The sequence below is a fragment of the Mauremys reevesii genome, linkage group 1 (genome assembly GCF_016161935.1).
Source record: "Mauremys reevesii isolate NIE-2019 linkage group 1, ASM1616193v1, whole genome shotgun sequence".
In the NCBI taxonomy this organism is placed as follows: domain Eukaryota; kingdom Metazoa; phylum Chordata; order Testudines; family Geoemydidae; genus Mauremys; species Mauremys reevesii.
The window spans coordinates 336,940,511-336,967,828 of NC_052623.1; the positions used below are offsets into that span (position 1 = coordinate 336,940,511).

Consider the following 27,318-nt stretch of genomic DNA (forward strand, 5'->3'; position numbering starts at 1 on the left):
CTTTGCCTCCCTTCTGCCTACTCCATTTATCTCCTTCTCCCATGCTTGTCCTCTTGCCTGCTTTTTGTGCTGCCCTGCCTTCCTAGAACGGCCTTCCTGCAACCACTCTCTCATTGCATGTCCTTCTTAAAACTCGACACCTATGCTGTAGCTGTCAGGTTTCTATGTATGGTACTTGGGTCTATATACTGCATAGTGGCTGAGTGCTGCATATTTGGTTATCCAAACGCATGGCGTTTTTTAAAAGGGATGCTGGTCAGCAAACTCCAGGGGAAAAATGCATATCAAGCCATTTCCCCCCCTAAGATTCAAAATACTTTGTGATGCATAGGCATACACTTTATCATTACATGTAGTCACTAGAGCAGTTTTTAATCACTTGGACATTTACTTACTTGACTGTCAGTATTTGTAGGGCAGAGGTCACCAGCTGGTCGATCGCGATCGACTGGTCGATCCTGGAGGCTCTGCCAGTCAATCGTGATCTCCGGCCACTAAAAGTCCGGTGGCGCAGCGGGGCTAAGGCAGGCTCCCTGCCTTCCCTGGCCATGAGCCACTCCCGGAAGTGGCCAGCACACCCCTGAGGCCCTGGGGGAGAGAGAGAGGCAGGGGTCTCCATCCGCTGCGCCTGCCTGAAAGCACTGTCCCTGCAGCTCCCATTGGCCGGGAATGGGGAACTGCAGCCAATGGGAGTTGCGGGGGTGGTGCCTTCAGAGAGGGGCAGCGTATGGAGCCACATGCCGCCCCCTGCAGGGGCTGCAGGGGCATGATGGCCACTTCCAAAAGTGATGTAGGGTTGGGGCAAGCAGGGAGCCTGCCTTAGCCCCACTGCGCCACTGACCGGGAGCCACCTGAGGTAAGTGCCGCCCAGCGGGAGCCTGCATCCCTCCCGCACCCCAACCCCCAGGCCTTCACCCCCTCCCAGAGCCAGCACCCCTTAGCCCCTCCTGCACCCTAACCCCCTGCCCCAGCCCAGTGAAAGTGAGTGAGGGTGGGGGAGAGTGAGCAACGGAGGGAAGGGGGATGGAGTGAGCGGGGTGGGGCCTTGGGGAAAGGGCAGGCCTCAGGGAAGGGGTGGGGTAGATGCTGGTTTGCATTTAAATTCAAAAAGTAATCTTGTGCATAAAAAGGTTGGAGACCACTGTTGTAGGGCATCAGGGTAGCTGATCTTATAATTACACATGCAATACGAAAAGTCCAGGAAATTCATTCGCTTTTGTTATGAGCTTTAGATTTTACTGTTAAAGCAAGTCAGTGATACAGCTCAATTTGACTAAGCAAGCAATTTTTGATGAGCCCAAAAAATACTGTATTCAATAAGAATTTTTTTTCAAATCAATACAAAGCTATTATCTTGGCTATTAATACTGCATTAATAACAGAGGGGAGGGATAGCTCAGTGGTTTGAGCATTGGCCTGCTAAACCCAGGTTGTGAGTTTAATCCTTGAGGGGGCCATTTAGGGATCTGGGGCAAAAATCTGTCAGAGATGGTACTTGGGCCTCCTGTGAAGGCAGGAGACTGGACTCAATGACCTTTCAAGGTCCCTTCCAGTTCTATGAGATAGGTGTGTATCTCCATATTAAATTAAAAAAAATTAATTAGACTGTTACAAAAGGTGCAAGTTGAAATGTCCTGAATATAGAAACTGAAGAGAGAGGTGGATTTTAAGAAATAGTCTAAGTGAAATACTAATTACATTAAAATAAAAGGCAGTATAGCAGTACTTTCTTAGTTAATTTCCACAGCAAGTTTTCTGCTTCTAAGACGGTCAGTTGATATCACATCTTGTCGCTTTTTGAAGGGACTGAGTAAATGAAGGACTAGGCAATGGAACCCTGTCCCTTGTCTGAATATAGGTCTGGAAATTGTTACCATCTGATGGCTATTCAGGGACTATGGGAACTGTGCTGGTAGCTTTAGTTCATTTTCATTTTCATAGACTTACAGATTCTAAGAGCAGAAGGGACCACTGTGACCATCCAGTCTAGCCTCCTGTATAGCAGAGGCCATAGAACTTCCCCAAAATAATTTCTAGAGCGGATCTTTTATAAATTATTTTCGGGAAGTTTTAAAAGATTTAAAATTATTTTCGGGAAGTGTTATAGAAGCTGAAAATTCCATCCAACAAAGTTTTTTATGTTGATGACTGACACCCTGTCTCTGTCAAGTTTTGGCTCTAAGAAAAGTTCTAATAAGGCCAAATAATAATTAGAACATCGGCAGCCACTCATCCATAGCTGAGTTACTGAGTGCTACTGAATTAAGATACACTGATAGAGGATATCAACATCTACCAGTTTTAGGAGGGAACAATGTTCCTTCCCATGTTTTTTATCCTAAAGCAACAAAAAATAATTTGAATGCGTATGTGTGTATACACACTGCAAAGTCATGGTTATATGAGATAGTATTCATTGTGGAGCCAAGGTCACCTAACTCGCTTTATTTGTGAATATAGAATTACCAGATGAATCTGATATAGCTATGTAGTGCAGCTCTCTGCATGATCTCACCTCTCACTATCTTGAAAGATGACCTGTACTGTCTTTGCCAATGAGCATGAAGCAGAAGTGAGGTGAGATAACAGATTGTGTAAAATGGTACAGCTCTGATTTCCACACTACTAAGAAATTAATTCCCTTACTGAGCCCCCTCAGTACTGCCTCAGACATTCAAACAAAACTGAGAACTGGATACAAGTGTAAAAATCTGTTAGTACAATGGTTTTGAAAGGGCCTCTAAAACTGTGTCAGCAAAATATATGGGCATATCAGTTTATAGAAGCAAAGTCACATTTGGGGACACAAACTGGATAACTGCATTTGCAAAGGACAATCAGATGGGTAACTGATCTCATGCGCAATAACAGACTGCTACACTTCACACCCCCTCACCCCAAATGAGACTGCATATTTTGTGAGAACATTGTTAGAGGATCTGAAATGTTGGCCTTGTACAGTATTTGGAGGAGATTTTCAAAGGCCCAAAAGGCAGTGAGACACCTTTGGAAATCTCCCTCTCTGTTCTGCTTGAAGTGTTTTAGATTGTTCTGCTAGTAGGCCACAGTTTTAATGAAAATATTACGTTGTACAAAGTTATTCTGTGAGAGACTTCCATAACTGTTAAATGTACCAGCAGAGATTACTTTTGAGATTTCTCTGATGACCACAATCAATATAAACCAGGAAAAATAAATGTTTCCTTTCAGGTATCATTTCTGGGCTGTGACTATATATTATGATTTGATAACTTTGAACAAACCATGCAGTAAGACCTGATTTATGAAGGAAATAACTTGAAACTGAGTGCAAAGCTGTGCCATCTGAATCAGCATTTTTTGGGGGAAATTTTATTACAGAAAGTTGCAACGAAAGCACAGCAACATTATTTTAGGTCAAGATATAACGTCCATCTTCAGATTAACAGTATTGTGGGGAGCCAAGTACCATCAGAAAGGGTAAAACTATGGCATCGCTTCTAAGTCCTTTAGTTATTCTTCTAGGAAAGTTGTCGTTATAGTGTAAATCTTTGTTACAAATACAAGAAGACACCTTCTCAGAGGGACATAGCCGGGCTTCTCCCACTAGCAGCAGTGGAAGTTACAGGGCTACACTCCCATCTAAGAACTGAAAATATACTTTTAAGGATCTAAAATAGATAGGTATTCTCTTTAGTTGATTAGGTCCTCAGCTATTAGGAACAGTCCAATATAGTAGGAGCCTCTCAATAAGCTAGTGTGTAAGAAAAAGTAGGAAAAGCCTCAGTTAAAACAGTTGCGTGAAACAAAAGCATATTAGAGAATGATAATATACATGCAGAGTTTACAAACCGTGTCTTTAGGGTGGCCCAATAAGTAGAAATATGGGGACCCATGCTTGTCACTTTTCATGCACATGGAGAGACTGGAAGGTACCATTCCTAAAGGAAGGGGAGGAACAGCCTAGGACCAATCATTAGAATTAACAGAACCAGTGACAAAGATATATTACTATTGTTAGAACAAAGAATCCTTAGTAAGTTTAGAGCAGCTGAGTAAAAAGCTTATAAATACAGGAAAAAGTCTTTCTCTAAAGCCAAGACTAACAAGCATGCAGTAAGTCATCATATTAGTGAAAGATCGAGGTACTATACATATATATTTGGGAAGCAGATTCTGCTGAATTGTGGAAGACATCTTGAGGTGCTTTTTAAAGGAGCTGTAACTCATAAAATTGAAGGTTTTATTAAATTCCAAAATCATAAAGAAAATTCCTTCATATCAAAAGTCTTTGTATTGGTATCAGCTCTGTCATTCTCAGTGTTAGTCACCATGGCTGTGCTGAAATTCAAACAGCTGAGCTTCCCCAGGGCTTCTTGAAAAACGAGTCATTGCTAATTCCAGCTTTTGTGTATACCGAAACTTTACGTTGTAACTAAATTACAAAAACCTCCCTCCCTTAAATAACTAGCAATGCACTAAGGCCCCGATTCTGCAAAGATTTAGGCATATGGGTCCCACTTCCAAGCATGTTATTATGTCATGTTTGGCAAGATAGATGCCTAAAAATGCAGCCTACTGCGGAATTGTTTTTTAAGCAAAGTCATACAGGAAAAAATATTTTGTGTGAATTCATGAATTACAGCTTGTAACAAGCTCTTGAAATCACCAGGAAATTAAAACACACAGGAAAAACATAAAGAGTGTCAATGAAGGTTGCTTTAAGAAGTGGATTGGACCTGCTAGGAACTTGTCCCATTAAATATTTCCACTGCTCTCAGAATGACTAAGGGCTCGGAATGAGGTGTCTAGGTAGCACTTCCAGGACATGCATATGGTGGTGTGTGCTGCGAGTAACTGGGAGGCAGGAAGGGGATTAGAAGTTCTGGTCAGAGAAACAATCCTGTTGGAAGCTGGAAAAATAGGATCTCTAACGCTGGAGGAAATAGGGCCAATGCTGACCACATGAGAGAAGAAAGAATCTGAATTTGAGTAACAGGCATGCCTCATTTATTAGTTTATATAAATAATTCTGTTCATAACTCTAACTGCAGAAAGGAATGGGTAACTGACTGCCTGCAGCCATGAGGGAAAAAGGACTGTTGTGACCCAGTATCTCTAATCAGTGATTGAAGGAAACCTGAGAGAGGCTTCAGCTAACTCTCAGTATGGAAGGGATGGCAATCTCCTTGGCATGGAAATATAAATATCATGCTACTACATGGTCCATAGATAAATAATGACACAGCGCATCACTGGGGCTGTAGTGTCAATAAAGAGCAGATGATGAGTCACTAGGAGACGTGATTCAGCTCTGCCTATAAAACTGAGCTTTGTAGGGGAGGATGGGTCCATGGGAAGAAATAACAAACTAAAATGCTGGGTAGCTCCTTCTCCTATCAATAGGGCCCTACCAAATTCATGGTCCACTTTGGTCAATTTCAAGGTCATAGGATTTTAAAAATTGTAAATTTCATGATTTCAGCTATTTAAATCTGAAATTTCATGGTGCTGTAATTGTAGGGATCCTGACCGAAAAAGGAGTTATGGGGGATCCCAAGGTTATTGTAGGGGGGATTGCGGTACTGCTCCCCTTACTTCTGCACTGCTGCTAGTGGCAGGACTGCCTTCAGAGCTGGGAAGCGGTGGCTGCTGGCAGGGAGCCCAGCTCTGAAGGCAGAGCCACCGCCAGCAGAAGCACAGAAGTAAGGATGGCCTGGTATGGAATTTCCACCTTTACTTCTGTGCTGCTGCCTCAGTCAGCGGCTGCCCAGCTCTGAAGGCAGCAGAGAAGTAAGGGTGGCAATACCGCGATCCCCCTGAAACTCCCTTTTGGGCCAGGATCCCCAATTTGAGAAACACTGGTCTCCCCTGTGAAACCTGTACAGTATGGGGTAAAAGCACACAAAACACCAAATTTCACAGGGTGAGACCAGATTTCACGGTCCATGACACATTTTTCATGGCCGTGAATTTGGTAGGGCCCTACCTATCAACCACAACCATATGTCCTGACACTTTTACCAGGTGAGAAGATGAGGTAAAAATTTCTCAGTATGAACTTCTTATCTGATCTCAATTGAAGTCGGACGGACACTAACTCTAATGTTTTCAGAAGAGTAAGGGGCAGTAGCTGGGAGACGTACACTGGTATTAATGGGAGTGACACCACAAAATATTGAGGATAAAATTAACTTTTAATTTAAAAATGTAATATTTATATTATTTATTTTGATTTATCTAACCCCCTAGGTGCTTATATATTATTTATAAGAACACATAAAAAGGGTCAATGTAATACACCCTCCCAACCCATTACAGATGAAACCCTGCCTCCCCCAAGCACATCCCCCAAAATCATTTTCTTTTATATAATTGCATGTATTGAAGCAGAAACTTTTTAAAAAGTTTATTCTTTAGTCTTCCCTATATTCTTACATAATCCTCCAGGACAATGAGTATAATTTAGCATTGCATTTCAATAACACAATCTTTTTTTGTTGTAAATAAGGACATCTTTGTTTTGGAGGTAGGCACCCAACTCCAGTTCCTGATGAAGTCTAACTTCAGATGACTAGGGTATACTGCACCAGGCATCTGAATCATGGCAATTAGGTGAAAAATTGATCTACTTTGCAAAAAAACATGAAATCATGGAACTCAGAAACTGTTTAAACTCTATACTTCCTGTTACAAATTCTAGGGCAGGCATTTTTAAGTCATTCAGGGCCTGATCCATCTTTCAGGAAAGACAATGGAAAGACTCCCATAGACTTCAGTGGAAACTGTCTGGGGTCGGTAGAACTTACAACAGAGTTTTGCCTGTGCATGGAAGTTGTATGTGTAACCCACAACTGGAGTTTGGCAGCTCATGGAACTGTGGACTGAACTTCTAGGGGGAACTTACCCTATGGTCTACAACAGTAATGGCTACCAGAGCCTGCTTACACCATTTCCCAGCATGCTTTGAGTCAGGAGTGGGGACAGAATAGTGTGTGGACTAGTAGTTTGCGGGGCCAATGATGATGAGCTGGGGCTGCTCAGCCCCTCACTGGGAGGGGGTCAGCCTGACTCAGAGTCAGAGACTAGTTTTAGGTCTTGTCTACACTACAGAGTTTTGGCAACAAAACTTATGCCGCTTTAATTAAACCGCTTTTGCATGTCCACACTATACTTCTTGTGTGGGCAAAGCGCATCCATACTAGCAGCTCTTGCATCGACACAAAGAGCAGTGCACTGTGGGCAGCTATCCCACTGTACAACTGGCAGCAGGGTGCTTTGGGAAGGATTTGCAGTGCCTTATGGGGCAGGTACAGTGTCACATGATACAGGTTTCTTAATCCCATCATTCCATGGGCATCCTACTAGATAGCCAGCTGCTTTTTGACTGCAGTGTATGTGGGAGGGAGGTGGGGAGAGTGTGTGACATGGAGTGTGTGTTGGGAGGATAGAGACAGAAACAGTGTGTGTCTTGGGGAAATGTGTGAGAGATGGTGTGTGTGTGGAGTGTATATGTTAGAGCAGAGGTGCGCAAACTACGGCCTGTGGGACCGTCCTGCCCGGCCCTTGAGCTCCCGGATGGGGAGGCCAGCCCCGGACCCTCCCTTGGCTGCCCCCCTCCCCTGCAGCCTCAGCTCGCTGTGCTGCCAGTGCTCTGGGCAGCAGGGCTGCGAGTTCCTGCCAGACAGTGCAGCTGCGAGAGCCGCCAGGTGTAGTGTATTAAATTGCTCTCCGTAGGAATGAGCACCAGGACTGGCAGCCATAAGTAGTACACTGTAAGTAGCACATTCCTATGGAGAGCAATTTAATACATGACAACCCCAGGGAGGGAAGGCTGTGCCTCCACAAACAGCCTGGCTCCCACCCCCATCGACCCCCTCCCACTTCCCGCCCCCTGACTGCCCCCCTCAGAACCCCTGACTCATCCAACGCCCCCCTGCTCCTTGGCTCCCGACTGCCCCCTCCTGGGACCCCCCCCTAACCGCCCCGGGACCTCACCCCTATCCCAACCCCCTTCTCCCTGTCCCCTGGCTTCCTGACCCCTATCCACACCCCTGCCCCTGACAGGCCCCCCAGGACTCTCATGCCCTATCCAACTGCCCCCTGCTCCCTGCCCTCTGACTGCCCCCCCAGGACCTCCTGCCCCTTATCCAACCCACCTGCTCCCCGCCCCCTTACCACACCACTCAGAGCACCAGGACTGGCAGCGTAAGTAGCACATTCCTATGAGGAGCAATTTAATACACTACATCATGCCTTCCATACACTTTCGGAACCCTGATGTGGCCCTCAGGCCAAAAAGTTTGCCCACCCCTGTGTTAGAGAGACAGGGTGTGTGTTGGGGAAGTGTGTGAGAGATGGTGTGTGTGGGGAGTGTATACTGTGAGAGAGACAGAGTGTGTGTTGGGGAAGAATGTGTTGCCATGCTGTCTCTTTAAATTCAGACATCAGCAACCAGACATCAGTGACCTGAGCAACCAATCCTGAGGCAGGCGGAGGGGGACACCCCCCCCACATCAGCCCCCGGCTCTGCACAGCACAGCAGTCCCCCACCCCACCACCAGCCCCAGCTGCTCGCCCTGCCGGCCGCTGTGTTCCTACTGCCGGGGAGAGCAGGATTCTACATTAATGGTTCTGTGATTCCCTCCGAGTTCTCCCACAGACTCCTCAGCTGCCAGGAGCGGCATCCGCAGCAGTTCTGTGAGCTCTCCTTGCTGAGGAAAGTCAAAGCTTAATCCCGGATCTTTGAAAGGGGAGGGGCACATGCCTGAGTAGCTAGATGCAGGGCAGCAGCATTTAAAACAGTGAGCATAGCGGTCACGGTGGGCATTGCGGGATACTGGGGGAGGCCAGTTATGGCGATATAACAAACAGCAGCGTCTACACTGTCGCTATGTTGCTTTAACTTTTCTGCAAAAAGCTCTATGCCTCTCGTTGAGGTGGTTTTATTTTGTTGGTGAAGCAGCAGTTTTGCTGACAAAAAGTAGCTTTATAGTGTGGACACCTCCACTGTTTTGTCAGCAAACGCTGCCTTTTGCCAACAAAACTGTGTAGTGTAGACAAGGCCTTAATTTCAATGTTGAGGTTTGAGTTAGCTGGGAGCTGAAAAAGAAGCAGAACAGCTCAGAGAGTCTCTGATTAACTCCCACTTCCCCAAAAGAGAGTCTTTGAACTGCTGTGGGATCTAGTGCATGGGTCAGACAGTTCAAGCTCGGCAGAGATCAGCATCCAGAGTGGCAGTGATCCAGTCTGGCCCTGACTACTGAGAGCCAGCCAAGACCCCCATGGGACACCAGACCAGGGAGCCAGGATAGGATCCTGTCCCACCAAGGGGTGAAGACACCATAAGAGGACATTTTTCCATTTGTTTAAGCTGGCCAATTTTCACAGCGCTGCAGTACTCGTCTCCGGACCCACCCTCAGCATGCTATGTGCCCGAGAAGGTGCCAGGAAGGGTGATGGGGGATGGAAGTGTTGCGAATGTTGGGGGTGGGCAATTTGTTGAGTTGTTGATGGTTAGTTCTTATTAGTTAACCTTAATCCTTTCCTCTCAGATCCTATTTTCCTGCTCCCAATAAAGTCTCTCTTTGTTATGCTGTTATTTTTGGGTGTGTCATTTCTTTGCTTTGTGTTGATGTACTTTGTTGTTTCTTGTGTCCTGGGCTTTATCTTCCTTGCCAGCTGTGGTAGCATTATTTCTTTCCCCAAGGGACAGCAGGAGGCTCCTTGGGTGGAGGCACCAGGCATCACAAAAAAAGAACCCAGGACCCAACCGATGTGAGGAGATGAGAGAAACCGCCCCAAGTAGCAATTACCGAGGAGGAGGGAGGGGCTATATATGTCTTTAGCAAATCACAGGAATGAAGTATCCCCATTAAAAACAGCAAATTCAATAGAAAATAAAATATTAAAGCTTGGCTTGAAACCAGGAAACAAAACAAATTCGCATTCTTCTTAATCTCAGGTGTAACTAGCCATAAGCTCTTCACATACAACATATTATACTAGTAAGCCCTGCTCCTTAAGGATGAAATTCACTGCCCCCACTGAAATTCTGATTGCTTAGCCATACCCCCTCACCTCATTTTTTACTTATTTTTATAATTACAAAGGCCTTTGGTTATTTTAACTTCTTGTTGCTTCAGGTTAAGGTTCATTCTGAACTTTCTACTATTTATTTTACAGAATTTATCATAATGGATCATCAGTCCTTGCCCGCACCTTGTCTTGTTGAGGCTTTTCAGTTATACATTTCTCGAGTGTTAGGGCTTTTAGCTATTGTGTTCCTTGTCTTGGAATTGCTATACTTTACTTGTAGATACTATAGTGGGCTACAGCAGATCTTTAAAACTGATTGTAAGGCTTATCATAGCTATTATCTTACTATTTATTTTCTTAAAGCTCTGGGATTTTATTAAGGAGTCTATATAAGTCTGCAGTTCTTATGTTTTTCTGCATTGTGTGTAATAGTTCTTACCATACATACATATTGGTGGTAATAACTTCAGCGGAATCACTATGCATCAGAGGGAAATAAAATTAATTTGTAAAGCTCTGTAAGGACCTAAATCCTGCAAATACTTATGACCAGGCTTAACTTTACTACTCTGAGTTAGACCCATAGATTTTTTACGGTGGTAAATTTAAGCATGAGTAAATGTTTGCAGGATTTGGGGCTAAATGTGCATTGATATATTGGCATACATTTCAAGATATCACTAAATACATACTTATATAACATACACCATTGCATTCTGTCAGATAACTAATATGGTGCAATATTGCCTGAAATTATACACACTTTTTAGAAGCCTTTTAAAAAGTTGGAACAGAAAAAATTCCAAGGAAATACAAACACAAAAACAAAATTTAAAAATAAGATTAAAGGGTCCTATTACAGTACAACTTCCAAAAGAGCAAATGCTGTCTCTTTATTCAGAATTGACTTTCATTACGTCATGCATGTAAATTCTCGGTTGTCTGATAAATGCGAAAGCTTAAGAAATACATTGTAAAATGAACAGTATGGGCTCACTCTTGCACAAGTTTTGCCATTGAACTGATGGGAGTGGGCTCAGCCCCTATGACTCCAAATGTACAGAGAAATACCAATAGCAGTGTAGTAGAAGGGACTGTTTTATCAAGCAAGATTATAAGAATTCATCAGCAACTCCTAGCACACTCAGAGATGCTGCTAAAGAGCTCGAAGTGGTCCTACCAGTAGATATATTTTAAGCATTGCCTGTACAGGGTTGGCCTAGCTGAAAATGATGTGTTCATATCTTCCGCACCAGTACAAGAAAGCACTTACGCATGCTCATAAGTCCACCCATATTCAGGACAGCATATAAGTATGTGCTTAAGTGCTGGGACCTAAATGTGTAATTGATACTTAGTATACAATAAATGTCATTTAAATACACACACACAGACACAGAGAGAGAGAGAGAAAAATAATGAAAACCCACCATATTCCGGAACCTGGCCTGTTCCGCGCTTTAACAAGAGCCGCACTCTCCTGCCACCAGACTTGATTAGCTCTATTGCTCTGGCATGTGTCATGTCCCTTGTACTTTCCCCATTGATTTCAATTATTTGATCCCCCACCTGTCAGGTAAGAAAAATATCAAGTCAGGCAAAAATTGCAATAAAATGAACATTTAAAAAAATAGGCATATTCAGTGGATCACAGGTTACCTGAATGACAGTCAGACACATCAAGGTACATTTGTTCCTATTTAGCGGAAGGATAGAATTAACAGACTAAATAACCTGCAGAATGGATTCTGAGTATTGAATATTATGTTGCTCATCTTTTGTTAAAATTAATGTATTGTGGTAGTAACATGTCTCATGCCTCTTATACAAAAAAGGTTTTTTTGAACTGCTTGATATGCTGGAGTCACTAGAAACGTCTCCATCTCTTCTGTGCTTTACTGGATTGATTATCACTGAAAGCAGGACTGTATTGGCTTTGCTGTTGTCACACAGGACCCTGAAGTTCATGGTACAGGCACACTGGCCTATCAGTGATGATATCGAAATCATGTTAAATGAGCATCATCCCATTTTAAAGTACCATTTGAAGCACTAATATTAAGTAAATTAGGAAAGTTTGGCGTCCCAATCTGATTATTTTGTAGGTTAAATAGAAACATCATGGTGCTTGTGAGATCATATATTGATTTGTGCATTCATAAAAAACTGCCCTGCTCTTTCTAAATGATGGGCTAGTAGAGCAGGGCCGGCTTTAAGCCAATTCCCCAGAATTGGGCCCCGCGCCTAAGAGGGCCCTGTGCCTTAGGTGTCTTTTTAATTTTTTGTTTTTACTCACCCGGTGGCGGGGGCGGGGAGGGTGCACGGGGTGTCCTCTCCAGGTCTTCAGCAGTATTTTGGCAACGGGGGAAGATCCGGAGCAGACCCACCCGCCGTCGGTTATTCGAATTGGGCCCCTCCGTTCCGAAAGCCGGCCCTGTAGTACAGTCTAAGGAACTGAGAACTCTAGTGGGACCAACAAACTACTGAAGTCTAATTCTAGCTCTGTTGCCACTGATTTGCCAGTTGATTGATGTCCACAGTCAGGTTCATTACTATTTCTGTCAGCCTTGTTTCCTTTTCCATAAAATGGGGTGATTTACTTACCAGCCACACAAGAGGCGGTATGAGGATTAATTTGTTCATGTTTGTAGGTTCTTTTGAAGCAGTTGGGTTATTTAATAATTAGTTTTATTAAAAGAATCTGTCACTACTGAAAATTGAAACATGGATGTAGATTGGCATACATTTCACAGCAGTTTCTAAGACATTAGTTTTTCTCTTGCATGTGGTATATTAATCATATATTTTAGCCATAATGGGAAAACTATAAGAGACCTTGGGTTGAAGTCAGGTAAGTGGATACTTATCTAACTTCTGAAAATCTTGAGGCTGCTAAATTGATGTAGGGCTCTGTGTTTTGGCCCAGGCCTGATGCTCTCTGGCTGGCTACCAGCAGCTCAGTTTTTTAGCTTCAGCTGCCTTCAATGGATCTAATATCAAGTCCTGCCTGTCCTGATGTTTGGTGCCTTAAAGTGGTACAGACACAGGACCTGCAAGCTTTTGCTGCTCCTCTTCCCTTTTGCTTGTCCCTGTTCCCATTATGCAAGGGGTAGTGGGACTGAGGAAAGCCAGAGACAGTGAGGGACTGACCAGAGGGCTAAGCAAACTGATCAAATGCTAGAGAGTAAGCAGGTCTGATGGCTATGCAGCAGCACACTCATTAATGCAGGATCAGGTTCCCAAAGGTTTCTGCCTATCACTTTTATCTTGTGCTCATATGAGTAACACTCTGCACCAGCTCTCAGGAGTATCAAATCTTTTCCGCATTTTACAGCCTAAAGTACATCACATGTAAAAATAAGTATTTGCATATTGTATATGTACAGGACACACCCCTTTGTAATACGTCTGATCCATAGCCACTCACAGTCCCCACACTCCTGTCACGCTCCCAGTTTTGGTACCTATTTGAGTCTGCTACCACTGTCTTACTGAGAAGAGCTGACTTTCGCAGAGACTTCACATCTTCTCAATGATTAGGGGAGAGATTGCTATCAGCCAGATCTGGTCAGCATGGCAGAAATTGGTAGAGAAAGTGTATATAAAAGCAAATCTGTTGCAGTTCATGCAATGCAATTACACAGCCTCTCCCTCATTTTGTGGGACAGTTATATCAGCAATGTGGCCAAGCGACAGGTCGGTGAGCACGCTATTAGCAGCATATCAGCCCTTTCATTAATATTTTGCAGCTATGCTGAAGAAACCACCAATTCATTTTGCCTGTAACCAAACTCTAAAATGCAACACAGGATGATATTGGAAGGAGCAGTGGCAATATAAACAAGATGCAGTTGCTGAAGATCAGCGACTCAGGAAGAATCACTAGGAAAACAGCTGTGTAGGTTAAACAATAGTATTTATCAGTGCTAGGACAGCTTGTCTGCTTTGTTGTAGCTCAACAGGATCAGAACTCCATTTACCTGCATCGAGAGCCTTCTCACAGTGGGAGGTACTTGACTGCTGGTCATGTGTAGCTAATTTTAAAGTGACTGTACCAAATGTATTGTAGGGAGGAATACAGAGATACTATGAAGACTGTATGATGTCATGCACTGAGCAGAGAAGTGCCAGTGTAGATACAATGGAGGAGGTGTTTTTGAAACTCCTTGATTGAAACCCTTTGTAGGTGGGCACTCAGGAAAATTATGGTTCAGAGTACAGTCCTTCTTATAAAGCCCATAGCAACTCCTCTGCACTCCTGAGTGGACAGAGATTTTAATCCATTTTAATAGGGAAAAAGGTTAAGTTAATGTCGTATTCCCCACCCTCCACCTGGTTGCCCTTGTTTTGGTCTCATTGGCCATATTGAAGAAAATAACTTGCTATTAAAATAACCTTTTATATATTTAATGGATTAAAATATTTCTTTCAACGTAGGCAGCAAATCGCTGAGTCACTAGGGAGTTTTCAACTTGTTTTAAAATATAAAAAAATGTGTAAACAACATGAGAAGTTTTAAAAGGGCCAAAATCCTAGTCCAACTAATTAACATCTCAAGGGGAAATTGGCCCCCTACAAAACTCTGTTGGGGCACTTGGGCCAGATTTTCAAGAGAGCTCAGTTCTCATTTAGGCACCTAAATGAAGTGGCCAGTGTTTAAAGCGTGCTCATCACCCAGCAGTTCCTAGAGAGCAAAGGAAGGTGCTGCAGGCAAAATGCCTTTGAACATCAGGCCACTTCATTTAGGGGCTGAATGGGAGCTGTCTGAAAATCTGACCGTTATTGTCAAGTGGCATTTCTGCAAAACTCAGCTGTTTCTCAGGAAGGCATACACCTGTCCTGCTTATTGCATGAGACCTCAAGCTACAGAGCAACCCTTTTCCACTTGAAGCAGCAAAGAATCCTGTGGCACCTTATAGACTAACAGACGTTTTGCAGCATGAGCTTTCGTGGGTGAATACCCACTTCTTCGGATGCAAGCAGTGGAAATTTCCAGGGGCGGGTGTATATATAAGCAAGCAAGAAGCAAGCTAGAGATAACGAGGTTAGATCAATCAGGGAGGATGAGGCCCTGTTCCAGCAGCTGAGGTGTGAAAACCAAGGGAGGAGAAACTGGTTCTGTAATTGGCAAGCCATTCACAGTCTTTGTTTAGTCCTGAGCTGATGGTGTTAAATTTGCAGATGAACTGGAGCTCAGCAGTTTCTCTTTGAAGTCTGGTCCTAAAGTTTTTTTGCTGTAGGATGGCCACCTTAAAATCTGCTATTGTGTGGCCAGGGAGGTTGAAGTGTTCTCCTACAGGTTTTTGTATATTGCCATTCCTAATATCTGATTTGTGTCCATTTATCCTTTTCCTTAGAGACTGTCCAGTTTGGCCGATGTACATAGCAGAGGGGCATTGCTGGCATATGATGGCATATATTACATTGGTGGACGTGCAGGTGAATGAACCGGTGATGGTGTGGCTGATCTGGTTAGGTCCTGTGATGGTGTTGCTGGTGTAGATATGTGGGCAGAGTTGACATCGAGGTTTGTTGCATGGGTTGGTTCCTGAGCTAGAGTTACTATGGTGCGGTGTGCAGTTGCTGGTGAGAATATGCTTCAGGTTGGCAGGTTGTCTGTGGGCGAGGACTGGCCTGCCACCCAAGGCCTGTGAAAGTGTGGGATCATTGTCCAGGATGGGTTGTAGATCCCTGATGATGCGTTGGAGGGGTTTGAGCTGGGGACTGTATGTGATGGCCAGTGGAGTCCTGTTGGTTTCTTTCTTGGGTTTGTCTTGCAGTAGGAGGCTTCTGGGTACACATCTGGCTCTGTTGATCTGTTTCCTTATTTCCTCGTGTGGGTACTGTAGTCTTGAGAATGCTTGGTGGAGATTTTCTAGGTGTTGGTCTCTGTCTGCGGGGTTAGAGCAGATACGGTTGTACCTCAGTGCTTGGCTGTAGACAATGGATCTTGTGGTGTGCCCAGGATGGAAGCTGGAGGCATGAAGGTAGGCATAGCGGTTGGTAGGTTTTCGGTATAGGGTGGTGTTAATGTGACCACCACTTATTTGCACCGTGGTGTCTAGGAAGTGGACCTCCCGTGTAGATTGGTCCAGGCTGAGGTTGATGGAGGGGTGGAAGCTGTTGAAATCATGGTGGAATTTTTCCAGAGTCTCCTTCCCATGGGTCCAGATGATGAAGATGTCATCAATGTAGCGTAGGTAGAGAAGGGGCGTGAGTGGACGGGAGCTGAGGAAGCGTTGTTCCAGGTCGGCCATAAAAATGTTGGCATATTGTGGGGCCATGCGGGTGCCCATAGCGGTGCCACTGATCTGGAGATATATATTGTCATTAAATTTGAAATAGTTGTGTGTGAGGATAAAGGCACAGAGCTCAGCAACCAGTTGTGCTGTGGCATCATCAGGGATACTGTTCTTGACAGCTTGTATTCCATCCGTGTGTGGGATGTTTGTGTAGAGAGCCTCTACATCCATGGTGGCTAGGATGGTGTTTTCTGGAAGGTCACCAATGCATTGTAGTTTCCTCAGGAAATCAGTGGTGTCACGGAGATAGCTGGGAGTGCTGGTAACATAGGGTCTGAGTAGAGAGTCCACATATCCAGACAGTCCTTCAGTGAGAGTTCCAATGCCAGAGATTATGGGGCGTCCAGGATTTCCGGGTTTGTGGATCTTGGGTAGTAGATAGAATAACCCTGGTCGGGATTCTAAGGGTATGTTGATTTGTTCCGGTGTTAGTGTAGGGAGTGTCCTGAATAGATGGTGCAGTTTCTTAGTGTATTCCTCAGTGGGATCTGAGGGAAGTAGCCTGTAAAATTTGGTATTGGAGAGTTGTCTGGCGGTCTCCTTTTGGTAGTCAGACCTGTTCATGATGACAACAGCACCTCCTTTATCAGCCTCTTTGATTATAATGTCAGGATGGTTTCTGAGGCTGTGGATGGCACTGCGTTCTGCACGACTTAGGATGTCTTTAACCTATAAACCTTGTATACGTTTTTATGTACCAACATTGCCATTGTACATTTAGTCACTCTGGCCCAGATCCACAAAGTTATTTAAGCACCTAACTCCCATGCTTAGGTGCCTATGTCCAAGTTTTAGCCTCCACTTGGAGCCACAAAACTCCTGTTTGGCTGCCGACTAACCCTGAAAACACCTAAACTCACCCAGTGCCTAAGTTTTTGCAGTAGAAGTTCCCTAGCCGTCAGAATTTCTGCCTCTGAGTATGTGCACTGATGTCTCACTCAAGATGCTCAGGCATCTATTTCCTGCCTAACCCCAGAGTGATCCATGAACCAGGAAATGTCCATTTCACCTATGGGGCCCAATTGTGTAGGCTGCCTCTTAGCACGCCTGCTGGATTTTCTAGGCACCTACAAGTTAGGCATTGTGACAATCAGCATTGCCATGCCTAACACCTGATCTGCACTACACAGTTAGGTTGGTGTAAGGCAGCTTACATTGACCTAATTATGACAGTGTGCACGCTGCAGCCTTGCGCCCGCCGATGAAAGAGCCCTACTACACCGACATAATAACTCCACACTCACCAGAGGCATAGGGCTTTTGTCAGTGCAGTTAGGGCAACATAATGGCTATGTAGACATTGCGTTCCTTACATCGACTGTTGTCTGTCTTGTCAATTTCAGGGCTCTTCTGGGTCTCCACTCAAAGCTGGGCTGCCTCCCAGGCTTCTCACTGGAATCGGGCTGCACCGAGTCTCCCGGCTCCTGGCTAGGAGCCCAGCTACCCTCTCCCAGGCTCTCGGCTCCCCGCTGGGAGCATGGCAGCTGACCGGACTCCAGGCATGGATCTCCCCGCTGGAGGGGAGAAGCCTTGCCCCGGGTGGTGGCTGTAAGTCGACCTAACACAGGGCACGTCTACGCTACAATCTTAATTTGAGCTAAGTCCCTTTGTGGATCTGGGCCCAGGGCCGGTGCAACCATTTAGGTGACCTCGGCGGTCGCCTAGGACGCTGGCATTTGGGGGGTGCCATTTTCTTCGGTGGCGACTGTGGCGGCCGGGTCTTCGGCCGCCCTGGTCACCACCGGCATTTAGGTGGAGGGAGCTGGGGAGCGTGGGGAGGGCCGCCTGCAGCAAGTAAGGGGGGTGGTGGCACGCAGGGGAGCTCCCCGCCCCAGCTCACCCTGCCCCGCCTCCTCCCCGAGCACGCCGTGGCTTCTTCACTTCTCCCACTTCCCAGGCTTGCGGCGTCTAAGCTGATTGGCACCGCAAGTCTGGGAGGCGGGAGAAGGGAAGCGGCCACGGCGTGCTCGGGGAGGAGGCGGGACAGGGGTGAGCTGGGGTGGAGGGGGTGCCTCAGGGCAGGGAGCTGCCGCAAGGGGGGCGCCTCAGGGCGGAGGGTGGGAGCTGCCGTGGGGGGAGGGGCGCCTCAGGGCGGGTGCGCGGGGGGGGGGCGCAAGGTGGAAGTTTCGCCTAGGGCATGAAACATCCTTGCACCGGCCCTGTCCGGGCCCCTGTGCTTTTACACTAGACGGTATTCTTTCTTTGTTCACATATTAAATTATGTTGTGAGAATGGCTTGTTTAATACACCAGCCTCGTATAGCCTGGGCATCTCCAACCCAGCCTGTGAACATACTGGTGTGCAGTGACAGTAGCCAGGAGTGGAAGATCCTGGTATTGTCCTGTTGCAGAGGTAAGGAGGCAGTGGGCTGGCTGGCTGCCCCCAGAAGTTGATGTTACATGGCGGAAATGGAGTGCTGCAGGCTGGTCCCTACCTATCAAGAAGTCACAGGAGGAGGGTTGGGCCAGTTTGGTACCCACAGAAGATGTGCATGGAGGGAGGAATCTCATGTGAGAAGACTTCTCAAGGCCGTGGGAGAGACAGGGCTTGCAGGAGTAAAGGTTATTTTCTGTGTTTGTCATGTGAGGCCTGTGAAGAAAGGAGTGGTGTTAAGTGGGGCGGGGATAAAATGATCTGGATAGTCCCTAAATGGTTTAGATAAACATCCCCACCTTTCTGGATGCTTATCTGAACCGAACCTCAAATCCCTGGAGAACTAGCATCTGGTACTAACATGTAGTGTTGGTGTCATTTTTGTGTGGCAGCTCGCAAAAGCACTTGCACCCCAATCCCCAGTTTTCAAAGGCACAGATAGTATGCAGGGTTTGGAGAACGTAGCCCTTGGAATTCAATATTTTGGCCTCATAAAGCCACAGATTGTGGCTTCCAATCTTTTATGTTAATTTTTTTCTTTAAGAACAGCTTCACAAGGGATCTGCATGCAGAGTTATAATGAAAGCAGCCCATCTGACGGCTGTTTGATGGCCTATGTGAAATGAGTTAGTGGTCTCATTCCAGTTCCCAGCAGGCAAGCACTGCAGCACAATAACCACCCCGTCAATTGGCACTAACAGTGATTTGTAACCTTCTTGGCAGTCTCAACAAAAAGGACAAGGCATGAATGAGTTATTTTCCCCTCCCTCAGAATATTCCCACCAGTTTAAGGATGACGCCCATTGGCAGGTCACTGTGGGAAGCTTGCATGGCTGCTGCCTGTGCTGTACTTATTCTGTGGAAATGCAGTCTCCAGGGCTAAGAATCTGGAAGCTTTCATAAGCATTAATTTTATGTGATGTTCCTTTTTTAAAAGAATGTGGCTCTGGCAGAATTTTTAGTACTAGTCGAGATAAATACCTATCAGAATCCACTAATTTATCTACTGACATGATTAAATTAATGATCAAAATGCTACTGTATTGTATTCCTGTAATGTGTAAGCATAAAAATAAACATTATTCATTTTTCCTGGCATATTAATTTATTAAATGTACTTATGAAACTAGTGTGCACGGGGGAGAGTTGTCCCTAAAAAAAAAAAGGCTGTTTCAGTTCAAGTTAATTCATATTCTCCATCCATGCATAAAAACAACTGAGCTATGAAATTGGGCAGCATGTTTTCTGGCAATAATGAGAAGATAATATTCCTAAGGAGTATTTAAGCGACATCGCTATTGATAGGTTAATTAGAAATAAAAATGTGAAGCTTTCTTAAGTCATTAGAATAAAGAGCCTCCAGCATGTGACTTTTGTTACACACTTTTTGAACTATCCTTATTTTATACTTAAGTAATTAATAATTGTCTTGCAAATAGATGCCAACCAGCACATACAATCAGAATTTTAAACATGTTCAACAAAAGGAGACAATGTATATAGCTGCTATGTGGCAAAAAAGAATGTTTTTGTTTTTATATATTTTGAAACTATTCACACCAGCCTACCTTAAACTTGCCTCAGCTACTATGCAGTTCTTGAATAAATATGTCTGTGTCATTAAAGAGGTGCAGAGTTTCCCTGCTGCACAAAAATGACTGTAATTTCATGTGCAGGCTTTCAATCTATGTTAAATAGGGAAATCTAGTGGTAAAAGCAGCCCCTGATGACTTTTTGCAGAGGGCATTATTGACTGCCATCTTATTAATGCATTTTATAATTAAACCTCTTGAAAGAGACTAATTATCTTCGGAAAAATACCAGCCACGACTTATATAGGCATTATATTTTACAATTGAAACATGTTTTTAACATTATTTATTATTGCATACATTTCTTCTCAATGAAACTGAAAGACTAAGGGCTTGTCCACACTGGGAAATTTACTAGAATAGTTATTCTGGAATAGATCTTTTTCAGTAAGTGTAGACAAGAACCCCCTTATTTTGCTGCCTGGAGGTCGGCATTTGAACAAAGTTATCAGAGGTACCCAGTTACAGTGTAAGTTATGATGTGGACTGGACTGACACCCTCAGAATAATTTCACACATAAGCATGAATGTCCTTTTTTGGGAGGAATGGATGACAACATGTGTGTCCTCACCTCTCCACCTTTCAGCAGACACTTGGGAGGGAGGAAAAGAGGAAGGCAGCAAAGTGGGGTGTCTGAGGCTGCTGCCTTGAGAAGCCCTAATTCCGTCTTCCTTCTGCTGACAATCAGCTACCGAAGTGGGCCGAGAAAAGGCTGCAACAGTGGGCACTAGGCATTGCTCTACCTCCTGGGCAGGCATGAAGCTACTCTGTGCTTGGTCCCAAGAGGGACTCCAATGGGGCAGGGAGGGATCTGAGCTAACTGCAAAAAAGAAATGGAGTCTTAGCCCCCTACCCAGCAACAGCTCCAGCTTTTACTCTGTCCTCAACTTCCACAGAGGTTCAGGTACAGGGGAGGGGAGCTATTGAGGACCACAAGCTAGTGTAAGGGGAGGGAAAATCTTGGGGGAAGGGAGTTTGGGGAACACAAGCTTGGGGTAAGGAAAGCTGAGGGGAAAATTGGAAGCGTAATGAGGTGTATGGGGGGGAGGGACAGTTGTCAGGACAAGGAGAATTTTGTCAAGAGAAACTGGAAATTGGAAGGAGGAATGAGTGAGTGAATGTCTGGGAAGACTGAGGTGTTCACGGATAGTGGTGGTGGGGTTAGGAAATGGGGCTCGTACTGCTGAAGGGCCTTGGGAGAGGACCAGGGCAGCTCAGGGTACGCTGAAGGTCTACGTGTGCTTGCCAACTTTGCTGGCAAAACTGCACTGCTGCGCATAAACTAAGCCGAATTGGCTTTCGAAGTTGAAAGGCTAGTTCATTCTCTAACTGCTTAATGGACACACTTTTAAAATTATTTTAACGGAGTAACATGATATACCGTTAGTAGGATGTACTAGAGCATTTCACCTCCATGTCATGTATCCAAACCCGCAGAGACTGTTAGGCCCTGGCTACATTAGATACCTTAAAGTAGCCGAGGTGTACCAATGCAGCGGCGCCACTGTAACATCTCCCATGTAGCTGCTTTATGCCGATGGGAGAGAGCTCTCCCTCTGACATAATTAAACCACCTCCAACCAGCAGTGGTAGCTGTGTTGGCGGGAGAGTGTCTCCTGCTGACATAGCACTGTCCACCAGGGCAGTTCTATTGGTGTAACGTATGTCACTCAGAGGGGTGGTTTTTTCACACCCCTGAGCGACATAAGTTATACCAACAAAAGTGCTAGTGTAGACACAGCCTTAGTAAATGAAAGTTTTCTGATAACTGTCTGGCGTTCTCAATCCTGTTTTCAATGGACAAGTCACCTCAGTCTAGTTCCCAGTCATTGGACCCATGGTTAGAAAGACTACATAGAGGCCAAACACTGAATGCGTATGGAGACGGAACCCTCTGGTCACTCTTATAGGTTATCCCTCCAACTCAGGGTTGAGGCAGTGTGAGAAATTTTGCAGAGGTGCTGCTCATGCTGTACCTGTTCTCAGGTAGAGGACTTCAGTCATCAGGCCTGCTATTTGGCATCTTTCCTGAGCACTTTAAAAAAAATACTCTTCATGTTATGCATAATTTCCTAAAGTTTATGCTAATTCACATCACAGAGCAGGAAATCTTTATAATTCTCCTAAAAAATGCAGGTTTAAGTACAGTATCTGCCTGACATTTTATTTGTAAAATTGTACATTAAACCATATTAAGCAGATATTATTAACTCAATATTCTTTTCGTTATCTGGTTACAAGGATTTTGTTATTAGCCACAGAGTTATAAAGATGTTTGTAATGAGTGAAGCTGAACACATTTTTTGAGAGAATGAAGTTAATCACATTTGTGAAAGAAGTATTTTTTCTCCTTACTTTTCCACAAATGATCTCTATAAAATGTATTTGGCTTTTGAGAATGATGCTGTCTTATGGCTCACTTGTGGTTAATTCTCTCATGATTTATTAAGCCTTCATACTGCTGAAATATATTTACTATCCTAGAGAAACTCATTTTACATTTCTTTGCTGTATATACACATTTTTTTGTCTATGTGTCAATACAAACTTCCTTGGGTACTGCCATTTGTACTAAAATAGCATGCTGGCTCACTATGCTCTGGGCAGGCATGCAGCTAATATGCTTGAATATCCCAGCTTAATTCCCAGAATTCTGATCAATCACACCCCAATCTCTCTACAAGCAAGGCTGGATAGTGATGGATGAAGTAAGGACTTGGCATTTGAATGAAAATGCCCCATGGGGACTGACAATTCGGAGTGAAAGGGCAGCTAAATGTTGGTCTGTACCACTAGGGTAGATTGCAAATCACTAGATAATGGCAGCAACTAAAGAATGTGCTGTGTTTGTGTATTTCTTTGTCATGATGTTTCTGAAAATCATTAAAAACTGCTTTCTATGTGGGTAATTTATAAAGAGAAACAGAAGATGCACATCAAGGTATAATGTAAGCCATGTAGCACAGTATAATACAGAATTAAAAATAACAGCAAGTGCAACACAGACAGAAACAAATAATAACTAGTTCTTATGTAGCATCTCCAAGTGCTATACAAAGCAGGAAAGTATTATCCCCATTTTACAGATGGGAAACTGAGTGGTGAAGGGACTTGTCCAAGGATGCTGGTGGCAACATCATGAATAAAACCCAGGTCTCCCGAGTCCCACTCTACTGCACTATCCACTAGGCCACGTAATCTATTGCTGTGCACAAGGGACATTCTTGCCATAACAAAGACTAAGGCACTTCCATGAAACTGCAGATTTAGGTAATCCAAAATCAAATCCAGACATTCAGGAAAACGGGGGAGGAGGGGAAATTACTAAAATGGGAGGGGAGAATTACTATTTCAGATATTTTTATAGTAGCAACACAGCCATTGAAGAATGCTGGCAAACTTTCAGCTGCTCTCCTCACACAATTTTTGCTTATATTATAAAATTTGGTTTCTATAGTATCTTTCATACTAAATGTATGTCAAAAGGATTTACAAAGCAATGGGTCAGATACATGACATCATATTCTGCTTTCAGTTACATTGCTGTAAATCTGGAGTAAATTTATTGTGTTTTATAGACTTTGGCACAGGTAATTCAATGTATGTCTAAGCAAATACAGCAGCTGTTATAAACAACAGTAGCAGGGAAGTGGAAAGCAAAAAGGCATTTACTAGGGCTGGTTGAAAAATTTCTGTTGAAACCTTTTTTTTCAATAGAAAATTGAGCTTTCAATTAAATTAATATTTTTGCAAAAACACAAACACAAACATTTCAATTCAGAAATGATGAACAGGTGCTCATGGGAGCTGTAGTTTGCATGCCTCATGCCTCCATTCTCCAACCTGGGTTGCATTCCCCAGCCAGATTACATCTCCCATAATGCACTGTAGGAGGGCAGACTGGGTTGCATCTTGGGAAATGTAACCTGGTCTGGGATTCAGGTCCCTAGAGGGGAATAGGGGCATAAGGCACCATAGCATCAATTTTTAATTGAAATTTTCAGTTTTCGGTTTTAGACTTTTTTTGCCAAAAAGTTGAAATTTTCTTCAGGGAAATAAACACCATTTTTTGAGCAGTTCTGCGTTTCTCAATCTTGTAAAGTGCTGAGTGCTGCAAAAGTACCTAGCATGGTGCAGGACTGGGCACAAAGAATGTTAGGTTCCTGAGCTTGAATATACTTCATAGACTACACAGAGCCTTTGATATCTTGCCACTTGTTGAGTTCAGTTACATTATTTCCCCCCTCTTCCAGACAGTACTTTAAATTGTTTCATCTCTTCTGTGTTCTTAGTGTATCTTTCATAAGTGAATGTCTCACATCTCATCGCTAATGCTTTCAGTTCCATCAGCCTTGTACACTCAGCTTTCTTAGTTTATTTATTGCTACTGAGTCAATTGACCCAGCCATTGACCTCATCTGTGTAGGATTTTCACATCTTCCTAACTTTTGTAGAGCTTTTTCACCTTCTTCCCTCTGTTTTCTTTTCTTATGTATTTGCTGAATAGACTCCAACACAACAGGTCCTGCAGCATGTTGCACTTTTCATACTTTGCAAGCTCTCAACTTTGACAATGTTTTTCCTGTTCTTTTTGACATTTCCTACACCTCTTTTCCATGCTTTGATTTTAGAGACACAGTGCCAAATTGTCCCCTACCCAGGAAATAGCTGCACAGGGAGAGGAAGCTCCTGGAGGTTCACCTTGTGAAGATTTTGTCCTATTGTTCCTATTTATGTTTTTTTTCTGCACTTGCATTCTGAGTGAGCAGGGGATGAGACCCACCCATAGGATAATTGCTGAATAGTGTGGAGGTCGGGTTCACTACACAGTTCACTTGCCTCAAACTTGCTCATGACAGTACAGGTGAGCTCCCAGCAGCTTCCCCAGCAGCTACTCAAGAAACATGACATCTAAAGTAAAGGTTATTCTGAATATGAAGGGATAACTTGCTTGAAATATTGTTGTCTGGGTCAGAAATATTTTCCACCAGAAAATCCCTGCATATCTGCAGGCGGATGATAGCAGAGAGTATCCATCTCCTGCTCACATGTCCCTTGCCTTTCCCCTTTACATGCATGGAGTCCACATCCTATGGGGACAGGGGTTGGGACTGACTTTCGCAGGATTGGCAGAAATAGGAGCAAGCTGACAGGGCAAGTCTCCTTGTCGTCTTCATCATCCAGAACATTAAATATTGTAGTGCAGCTGTTAGGGAGGTTTAGGAACCTCAGAATCAGCATCTATCTGACTATAAAAAAGATGAGTCTATATCACCTAAGATTGCAGTTAAAATGCAACCCCAGTGGATCACCATTTTCCCTCCAATGATTTATGGGTTGATGGGTACTGCTAGTGCTGTTGGAAAGTACATTTAATTTTGTATAGTTAAAATTACTTCTGTTTATAATTCAAAGAAGCATCATATGCCTCCCTTTGTTTTGGTTTATTTTTGAGTCTCCCCTTACTATCTTTTCGCCATTCTTTTCTATTGTCCCCTCTCTCAAAATCTAGGCATCTGTAATTAATTTAAAATTTTGCTTCAATTATATTCCGTAGTAAGCTATCCTTTGTGTTTATTACCCTTTGGAGAAGATGGTTACACCCACGTTCTTGATTTAGATTGATTTCCCTAATTTCTTAGATTTTGTTTCTAAGATTTCGAATTCTGCAGATATAATATTCCAGGAAAGAGGATTACTGTGCTGGGATGGGCTCCATCTATCAAATACTGGGAAGATCATCTTTGTACATCATATGGCTAATGTGATAAGGAGAGCTTTAAACTAGATCTCATGGGGCATGGTGACAAAAATCTGGCCAATGCGCATCTAGCCTCAAGTAAGGAAGTCAAGGGGAAGGGGCTAAATTCTTGAGAAAGGACCAGAAATCACAAATGCAAGAAGTAAAGTAACAGAGCAGTCTGCAAAACATCTTTGATGCCTGCATACCAATGCAGGGAATATGGGGAACAAGCAGGATGAACTGGAAGTCATGGTCTATGAAGAAAGTTATGACTTAATTTGCATTGCAGAGACTTGGTAGGACAACTCCCATGACTGGAGTACCAGCACTGAGGGATATAACTTGTTCCAGAAGGACAGGTATGACTAAAAAAGAGGAGGCATTGTGCTGTACATCAAGAATGTATACACTTGGTCCAAGAGGAAGTAAGCAGAGACCTATTGGTGAGGCTAAAAAAAGGAAAAGAATGGTAGTGATGTTATGGATGGGGGTCTGTTATAGCCACCAAATCAAAACAAAGAAGTGGATGAGGCATTCTACAAGCAGGTAACAAGATTAGCTAATACACATGAGCTAGTATTAATGGAGGATTTTCACTTCCCTGATAGCTTTTGGAAGACTATTACAGAAAAACATATTATGTCATGAAAGTTCTTAGCATGTAGAAGGGACAACTTTCTAATTCAGAAAGTTTTGGAAACCATTAGGGGAGTTATCCATTTTGGAATTGGTGTTGACCAATAGGGATGAATTAGTTGTGAATGTTAATGTGGTTGGGAACTTGGGAGGAAGTGATCATGACGTGATAGAATTCAAGATCGCGAGGAAAGGAAGACATGAAAACAGCAAAACAAGGACATTGGACTTCAGATTTAAACCAGCTCAGAGAAATAGTAGATAAGGTCCCATGGAAAGACCAATTAGGAAGAAAAAGAGTTGAAGAAGGCTGGCAGTTCCTCAAAGATGTAACACAGTATTAGAGGCTCAACATCAAACTATTCCTATGCAGAAGAAAGATAAGAAGAGCTACAGGAGGCCAATATGGCTGCACAGTAGAACAACGGAACAGACTGCTTAGGGAGGTCATGAACGCTCCTTCACTGGAAGTTTTCATAAGGAGGATGTATGGTCATCTGTCCTGGATGGTTTAGACACAAGAAATCCTGATCTTGACAGGAGGTTAGACTAGATAACCCTTGTGGTCCCCTCTAACCTTTTAATACATTGGACTTATTTAGCCCTTACTCCTCAGGATTCCGAGTTTGAATGTATGCTGATAGACTTCCAAAT

General features: G+C 43.9%; 1 protein-coding gene across 23 annotated transcripts in view; it reads right to left on the reverse strand.

Moving 5' to 3' along the window:
- The window catches only part of MAGI2 (membrane associated guanylate kinase, WW and PDZ domain containing 2), a 1,074,597-nt gene that overhangs the window by 18,597 nt on the left and 1,028,682 nt on the right, over positions 1-27,318 (reverse strand). For 20 of the 23 annotated variants that reach the window (XM_039518176.1, XM_039518126.1, XM_039518238.1 and 17 more), the window contains one exon: positions 11,448-11,586. In XM_039518176.1, coding sequence (XP_039374110.1) covers positions 11,448-11,586 — 139 coding nt within the window. Of the gene's footprint in view, positions 1-3,831; positions 3,921-11,447; positions 11,587-27,318 lie in introns of all 23 variants that reach the window. The other 3 variants (XM_039518244.1, XM_039518239.1, XM_039518241.1) reach the window with 1 other exon arrangement.